General features: G+C 42.7%; 1 protein-coding gene across 1 annotated transcript in view; it reads right to left on the reverse strand.

The window, feature by feature from the left end:
* The window catches only part of RASAL3 (RAS protein activator like 3), a 48,154-nt gene extending 38,862 nt beyond the window's left edge, over positions 1 to 9,292 (reverse strand). Inside the window, exons 1-2 of the mRNA XM_026679637.2 lie at positions 9,210 to 9,292; positions 7,356 to 7,749 (exon numbers count right to left, since the gene is read on the reverse strand). Of these exons, the coding sequence (XP_026535422.2) occupies positions 7,356 to 7,749 (394 nt within the window). The 5' untranslated portion in view covers positions 9,210 to 9,292. The remainder of the gene's footprint in view (positions 1 to 7,355; positions 7,750 to 9,209) is intronic.

Genomic DNA, 9,292 nt, shown 5'->3' on the forward strand with positions numbered 1-9,292 from the left:
TAGATGCAGCTTCAGAGGATGCTTTGAAACAGCACAGCAACAGGGCTGGAAGGGACCTTGGAGGTCATCTAGTCCACCCCCCTGCTCCAAGAGCTTTGTTAAAGTGAGTTTCTTTCTTTTAACCCACCCAGTCACATGACCACCTAACTACACCCACCATGCCACACCCACAGAACCGGTTGTTAAAAAATTTGAATCCCACCCCTGGGTAGAACATAGAACAACAGAGTTGGAAGGGACCTTGGAGGTCATGTAGTCCACCCCCCTGCTCCAGCAGGAGAGTCTATTCCAAATATAAGCAGCATTGATAGCAAATAAAAACCTAGGATTGAACTCACAGCCTCCTGATTGTGAGGCGAGAGGATGCAGCAGGAAGAAGTGGGGGGGGAGAGGGAGGGGTCAAATATTCTGTTCCCTCCTCCCAGCTTGGAATTATTATTGAGTTCTGATTAGAAGCCTTTCTAATTAGAGCAACTTTGCAGCATCCATCAGATACAATAGAAGTAGCAAGGTGATGATACCTTGCTCAGCTGACTGCCTCATTTCTTTCCTTCTAAGCATGGGGCCTACTGTGAAACAACTGCAGATAGTGAGGGACAGGAGCACTTACATAATACATAAAATCCTAATCATGTTTTTATATGATTATCTTTCCAACCAAAATTAATGTTGATTCAAATATTGAGCTGCTTTTTGTGGGGAAAAAGGCTTGCAGCTAGTTGCTGAATTAAGACACTGCATAATATCTTTAGTCACATCTGTGTGCTTTCAGTTTTAGTAAAGAGTTTGGGCTGTTGTGACAGCAAGAGGATACAGTTGACTCATTCATGCAAATCTGAACCACTTTTTATATTCTGACATAAATGAATAGTTAGGATGTCTGTGTTTCGAGATCAAATTGAATAAGCCTAATCTTACTCCCTCCCCCTACTATTTATATTGAAAATGTATATGCATAATTCATTAACTGGGGGATCCATCTTTTATCATTTAAGTCATTGAGTTTAGACAATAAAATTTGGGATAGTGGTTAAGTTACTCAGCTAGAAATTGGGAGACTTTGAGCTATGCTCCTATTTTACGTGCAAGACTGGTTGGGTCAGACACTCTCTCAGCCGTTGAGACAAGACAACAGCAAACTGTTTCTGAAAAACTTGCCAAGAAATGTGGGCACAATTTTTTTTTTTAATTCTAGCTAAACTACTGACATCAGAAAAGGAGGATATGGCAACAGTCTTTATTAAAAGGTTGCAGTACAAACATTTTCCCATGCAAGAGGAAATTGCCCATGGAAGTTTGGGTAACCTGGGAAAGAAATATGATCTATGAATATAATCTCCATTCTCCCTTCCCTACACTTCTTTTTTGGCCTCCTTTCCTCCAATATCTCATAATCCCCAGTCAGTGGCAAAGTGCTGATTGGGGGATAAGTAATCTAGAGCATGTATATGCATGCATGTGTTTATTTTGGGGTACACCATGCAAGTTAATCAGAAGAACGGGACTTCCAATGATTTCATCATAAAAACAGCAATATCTTTTTAGGGTACAAAGCAGGGGTGGGATTCTACCGGTTCTGTCTACTTCTGTAGAACCGGTTGCTCTGAAAAGCAGCAAACAGAGAGCATACATAGAACCGGTTTTATGTCTGCTGCTGTTTTGGCCTACCCGCCCACCCGGGCTCTTACCTGACTTTTATTTCCTGCGTTTTTAACTGCAGCTGCTTTGCGCGACACAGCTGCGGTTGAAAAAGCAGGAAAAAGTGCTTTTTCAACCGCTGCGCACTTGCACGCAGCGCCGCTCAGCTTGGACAGGCAGCTGAATGACAATGATAGACACACACGCATGCGCGTGAAATACGCTTGCATGCGCAAAATGTAAAATCACCAAACCGGTAGTTACACCAGTCGGATCCCACCCCTGGTACAAAGATATGTATTTGAAGAATCTTTGCAGCTGAATTTCTATTGCAACTTATTGGTTTGAGGGCTATACCACAATTGACAGGATATTTCTTCTGGTTTTTTATTTATTTTTATGGGCATGTTTTTATAATAGCAAAATTGTGATCTCCCAAAAGCTGATTTTTAAATTAGTAGTAAGCATATAACACGACTTTTTCAGTGTTATAACTCCAATATTAATAAACAAAAAATACTCCAGCCTTTTCTCTCTTTAATAGATAGAAGAACAAATAAAAGAATGAAATTATTGAAGTAGGTGAAGGCCAAAGCTCTCTTTTCTTTTCCATCTCTAGGCTTCTGTGGTTTTAAGAAGAAATTGAGTACTTCGAGATTGTGCAACAGTTAAATAAATACACTTTGCTCTTTGAATTCCATTTTCTGACAAATAAAGGGTCCAAAATTTTTGGTCCTATCATTCTGAGGGCTCTGGAAGTTGCATGCAGAGAACAACAGTAGCCACTTGTGACCTAACATATACCAAGGCAGGACATTTTCAAGTAAGCACCAGTTCAGCGGTTTTAATTGACTTGTTTAAAAATGACTTGACTGTATTTAAAACTTATTATATATATGTAAATATGCACCATTACATCCAAATGACAGCTATGAGCATTGTACAACTCATAATGCAAAAGCACATATTATCTTTCAAAATGGGGCCCAGGAGTGGAAAGTTGGAAGGACAGTGCTGAGGTCCTATAAATTCCCCTGAGCAAAAAGGATACTTCTAGGTGGATGAATCCTGATACTTCCAGAATATGGTTAACCCGTTGATCTATTTAATGAATATATTTTTAATTAAGGGGCAAATATAGAATTAATGGAAGCCACAGATGAAAAGAGTAGCATCCTCTCCATTCTATGTCTGCTGCAGTGCATTAGATACATTTTCAGTATTTTTATAATTGCAAAAAAAGTAAAAAAGGATTTACAGTATTTTATCTTTCACAACAAAATACCTATCATCATTATCACCACCATAATTTCCATGTATGCACTGCCTTTCTGAACATATGTAATTCATTTTCTTATTAGGCTAGAAATGATCAAAGTAAAAAAAAAATCTTAAAACCAGCACATTAACAAGACAGTCTTAAACATGTTTATTTTAAATACATCCTACTACTATGGAAAGTCAGCTTAGTGTAGTGGTTAATCCATCAGGGTAGAAACTGGGGAGATTGTGAATTCCAGTCCTGCCTTAGGCACTCTCTCTCACCCCCAGGAAGGAAGCAGGGAAAACTTTTGAAACAATAAACTGCTAGAACTATGTGAGGAAGTCACCAGGAGTCAAGACTGGGTCTATGACAATTTGCTGCAGCCAACTTGCTGCAGTGCGGGACAACTTGCCATAGCCAACTCATCACAGGACAACTCACAACGGGACAAGAGTTACACTAATATCAAAGAAATGGTAGAGTAGAATAATTAAAGAAAAGATGCAAAAGGAGGGACAAAATGAAATGTGAATGGCAAAGATTAAAATATGTTTAATTTATTTTAAATAATTAAATAGAATTATTAAATTGTCCCACAGCATCTCACAGAGGTTGACCATGGCAAGTAGCCAGCACAGTAGAGGGACTGGGGAGGTGCAATTGGAGGAAGAACAGAACAGAACACAACAGAAAATAACAAAATAGAATAGCAGAGTTGGAAAGGACCTTGGAGGTCTTCTAATCCAACTCCCTACTCAAGCAAGAGACCCTATACCATTTCTGAACAAATGGCTGTCCAATCTTTTCTTAAAAACCTCCAGGGATGGAGAACCTACAGCTTCTGAAGGCAAGCTGTTCCACTGATTGATTGTTTTAACTGTCAAGAAATTTATTCTTGGTTTTAGGTTGGATCTCTCCTTGACTAATTTCCATCCTGTTACCTTTCCTGCCAGCTTTTCTATTGACTTGTGGGAAGCTGTCAGGGGCCTTTGGAAATGAAAATCACATGACCTTAGCTCACCGCAGTAGCATAGCAGTGCTGAAGTAGCAGCAGTGTGGTAGCACTGAACCAGTCACAACTTTCCCAGATTTCATTCCTCTGGGAGTAATGGGTTCTGCCATGGGGTAAGCCAGCCCATTTGAAGTACCTTGATACAATGATTGTTGCCCTGTGATGCACCATTTCCTCTTATTGAAGGTTACAAACGAACAGACACAAGAATTTTGATAATATACAGATTCTTACAATACTGGCTTATTATGATGTGTGAATATTAGGTTGAAGTCTAAGCCCCAATTATTATGTCTGGAGGTAGGGACACACAGAAATGATTATAGCTTTTTCAAAATAGAGCCAATTAAAGTGTCTGTTAAATAATAATGCTCATTATTAGACTGCAAAAAGTTATTAAGAAAAGCCAAATTAAGAAAAGCTTGTGGATGGGAAGTGATTAGGACAAACAAGTCCTTCCATGTTCAGGTCAGCTGTTAAGTGGAAAGCAAAGGGAAGAGGTGGCAGGCTGAGCCTTTGAGAAGAAATGGACAGGGAGAAAATTTTAGGGAATGATTTCTAGACTGGTATTTTTAAGAGAGAGAGAGAAAGAGAGAGAGAGAGAGAGAGAGAGAGAGAGAGAGAGAGAGAGAGAGAGATTAGTTTTCTTAGAAATAGCTGCCAACAATTATTACCACTTTGTACAGTTTGTACTTACAATGTAACATAAGCACCCCAAGATTTAAAAAGAAAGTTCCAGAGATCAGCAATGTACTCTAAATCACACTGCAATGAACCCTGGCTTCATCTTAACAATACACAGAGCCTAATCCATGTTCATACTCCATTGTCACACCCTGCTCTCATGCCTTCATAAAAGGATTGCTGCCTCAGAAGCAGGCAGGCAAGGCAGTCCATCACAAGCAGGTTCACAGAGTATCACAGAAAAAATGTCTTTTGACAAAAAAGGAAGGACGGACAAAAGAAAAGAAAAATAGCTCTTCTACTGATCATTTAACTAGGACACATTTTATTGTGGCTCTTGTTAAGCTCAAGCAGGAATCAAAACTGAGTAATATCAGTAAGATCTCCTGACACTCCATTTTCACAAAACCCTAAAGGCAGTACAATGAATGGATGTGTAGACAAAGTACAAGTGTGGTTTCTCTCTACTTTCAGATAACTTTGCTACCTATTTAGTAACAACAACGCTTTTGCAGAGAAGCTTGAAAAACAATTTGCTATTTTATTGCACAATACTTTCTAAACTGTGGCTAAAAGCAAGCATTATTATTCCCTAAAATGGTCGAGAGGCAAATTCATCATCATCATCATCATCATCATCATCATCATCATCATCATCATCATCATCATAACAATCCCCTAAAGAATTGGATGGAGGATTACAAAAAAAGGAGATCCCACATACAGGAACAAAGTCCTGAAATCTGTTGTATAATAACTAACTCAGGTTTCAACAGGCCAGGACTGTGCCAACTTAGCTCAAGCAATCCAAATTCTGTGACATGAATGAAGCATACCAGTTCAGCAGCATGAGCTCCTTGGTCTACCTATAACCCAGTGGAGAAGGCCACCATCACCACTACTTTTTTCTGTTCTAGGAATTGCATTAGGCATGCCCGCATGAATTTTGGATTAAAAAAAAAACACAGAATGAGCCCTATAGATATTTAAAGGGGCAGAAGCATCAGATAGAATGGAGAATAGGTGAGAGAAAATGTAGGGTAATTCCAAATGGCAGGTACTTGTACGCTGCTCTCAAGCGTTCTGAAACTGACTTAACAAATTTCCATCCAGACATGGCTGCCACAACGCCTGGTTGGTCATTCCCCTGCTTCTTGCTCTTCAGTGCAGGAAAGATAAGCCTCAGTGGCTGGCCTTTATATAGGGAACCTGTCTTTTCCTTTTAGGGATTATCTAGTCCTTGTTCTTTTCCTTTGCTTTCCCAAATGTTGCACACATGATGTCAGGCCAAAAATCTAAGAATGACACGTGGTGATTCTCCCAGGCTGAATTATTTATTATTTTCACACCTATATACAGAATCTTGCCAGATTCAGCATTCTATTACTGCATCTACCACATATTCTGTGAACTATTATGGAGGGGCTGTCTTCACTCTCTCGCTTAACAGCTTCTTTACAGGCAGGGGTGGGATACGACAGGGTTAACTTCCGGTTCGGGATTTACGAGCTTCCCTGAAGGCTGCAAGCCTGCGCCTGTAAATTGTCATCAGCAGCTGCCTGCAGAGAAGCAGCCTTTGAAACAACCCTCTTTTCCTGCTTTTCTAACTGCAGCTGTGCCTTGTTCGGCAGCTGAAGTTGAAAAATCAGGAAATAAAGATCAGGTAAAAGCCTGGGTAGGTGGGTGGGCAAAAACATCAGCATCTGCTGCTCTTCAGAGCTACCAGTTCTATAGAGGTGGACAGAACCGGTAGAAATCCACCCCTGTATACAGGCCATTGGAAGTGGGAAAAGGAAGCTTCTGACCAGCTGAGAACATTGCAGCCCAGCAGGTCAGCATGAAATAATCATATAGAGAAGCAACCAGGCACTTCAGTAGGGAGGTATGCCAGGCACTATAGCTAATTGGAGTTGGGGATGTCACTAGATTGCAATGAAGCATGGGGAACCAACCAATGGAGGGCTTCAAATAATTTAACTACCAGTTCTCTGCCCGGTTGCTGGGTGGGCATGTCCATGGTAGGCATGGCCTAGTCGGCCTCCTGCACCATCCTGGGAGCGAAAACAGGCTGTGGAGGGCCTGTTTTCCACCTCCCTGGGCTCCGGAGGCTCTCTGGAGGCTGGAAATAGGTCCATTTTCACCTTCCACAGGCCTCTGGGAGGTCTGTTTTCTACCTTCCCAGGCTCCAGAGACTCTCTGGAGGTCAGAAATAGGCCCATTTTTGCCCTCCCTGGGCCTTTGGGAGGTCCATTTTCCACTTCCCTGGGCTCCACACATCCCCTGCACTTACCTGGGATCCAAAATGGGCCATGTGGGGACTCCTGGGTGGGGCGGGGTTGGGTGGGGCAGGGCCAACCAGTCATCGGAACTACCAGTTCACCAAACTGGATGTAAATTAACATCTTGTATGCCTGAACCAGTGCGAACCAGCTGAAGCCCACCCCGGGAACCAACTGTTTAAGATGCTTAGGACAGAAAACAGAACTTTCAAAGCTGAGCTTCAAAGAACAGATGGGGATTGCATTTACAAAAAAGATGACAATGAACAGAGGACATTGCTGTCTTTTCCTGCAGTCAGAAAATGGTGGCTGGCAGGTATTGATGATGAGGAAAGCAGAAAGTGTACACCTGGCCTTGGACTGTGGCCTAATTTTACTAACTATTGCTCTGCACTGGGTTCTTCTCTCCAATCCCAAGCTATGCAGAAGCCCATCTGGATCCATCACATAATTGGCAGGATAATACAGCCTCCCTTACCTTTGCTTGTTTCCTTGGTCTCCCACACTGTTTGGGAGGGCCCCTCTTGGTTCTTCCAATGAGACATGGAACGCAGGTACTTCCTCATGCTAAGCTTACTGCTTTTCTCTTGGGCCTTGCTGATCCTGCCTGGCAGAGAGAAAGCCCTCTGGAAGATAGATCTCTTGGTGGTCACTCTGCTGTCTTGGAAAACCAATGGTGGGAGATCATCATGGTCAGGCTCAGGGACTTCACTCTCAGGCTGGCTTTGTACTCGCTTCCATTTCTGTATCTTGCACCTGCCTCTGCTGCTTTCTGGTCCCAGTTCTGGCACCTTCTCCCCAATTGGCAGTACTGTTTGCCAAAGGTAGGCCTTAAGTAAAGTTGAGCCGTCTGTTTCAGACTGAGCCGCCATCTGTCAAACCAAAAAAACAAAACAAAACAAAAGAGAAGAGCCATTTCACAAAAGCAGTAGCACTAGAGCCTCCATTGCCAAGCATACCATAGTCAAGGTAGCCCTGCATTCATACTTCTAAACAAAAATTATGTCTTCTGACTTGGCCGTTTCTCCAAAGTCTGGATCCCCCACCCCCATCCTGAGCAGTCAGAAGCAAACAGATACCAGTCTGCATAGACAATGGAAATATTCAAATACTTTCCACTTCACGCCCATAGAAGAAGGGAGTTTCTGTCAATGAATAGTCCTTGTCAAGGGCAGGTGAGTACAGTGCCACTCTACCCTTCTCACTCTTAGGTGCAGGGTTGCTACTGCTCACTTTTTGCAGCACTTTTGTGCTGCCATGGCAGGAAATAAAACTACACTGGCAGCTCCACTGCATCCTGCGTTGCTGTTTGCTAACTCAGACACTTCCTGTGATGAAAGAGCTTGCACTGCAGAACTGCTGGTTGTGCCTTGCAGGCCAGTCTTGCAGGCCCTTGATGTGAGACAGCCTTGGAGTCTACCTACTTGAGATCATCACAAGAAAACTCAGCCTGCCCTTGTTGGCAACCCAGTGGAGTCCATGATAGGTGAAGCATGGCAACGCTTGCATCTTGATCAACCAGCTCTTCCCCAACCCATAGAACCTGTCTGAACATGTCCCTTGCACACTCAGCCTCCTTGAAAAGTACAAGCTGCTCAGAAGGGACGTTGCTATGGGGAATGCTGAGGAGAGAGAAGTTGTGGGTCGCAACATTTCATTTCCTGCTGTTCTGACAAAGGAAGTGATGGTTTTCTGCTATATCGCTCATTCCACATCTCTAGGTTATGTGTGTGTGTGTGTGTGTGTGTGTGTGTGTGTGCGCGCGCGCGCGCTAGTGCATGCTGCAGAGTAGTCCAGCCTTGGTAGAGCTAAATTTTAGAGCAGAAAGAGAATGAGAGCATGTTTTCTCTGGAACGGGTTCTTTTGAACAAAGAAAGGGAAATTTGGCTTGAAAGGGCAATATGCCTACAGAGCAGATTTATCTAGAGCATCTTTATGTAGGGATTCTTAGACTGATCTTGTGCTACTTGATAAATCAGGGAGCCACAGGACCTTGCTGAATAGAGAGGAATGGAAAGTATCTTGCAGCCCCAGCAGTAGATTATGTGCAGAAATGAACATAGACTCTAATAACACAAAGATAGACAAGAGGCATGGCAACAATAAAGCTAAGAATTTCCCCCTTGGGCTCATGCTTAACCCCGCCACTTCCTTTGTGCCCACATGCTCTTATTTCCCAACACCACCATCACTGCCACCACTGCCACCATTGCAAGGCCCTGTGTAATTATCAGAAGGAGTAAGGAAATATTCTTTGTTTTTAGTATTTCAGGGCTTAGCTTTTATCCAGGACCCAGATTCTCCCCTTGCACAACCCCCTTTCCCTAAGTACCTTGGCTTCTAGCTGCCCTTCGTCTTCAACCTAGCCCTCCTTCATCATCTCTGTGACTGGTTTCCTCTCCTGCTCCCTCAGCT

This window comes from Notechis scutatus, chromosome 2 (assembly GCF_049901735.1).
Source record: "Notechis scutatus isolate UNSWTSFEM ecotype Mainland chromosome 2, rNotScu1.2, whole genome shotgun sequence".
NCBI classification, from domain to species: Eukaryota; Metazoa; Chordata; class Lepidosauria; order Squamata; family Elapidae; genus Notechis; species Notechis scutatus.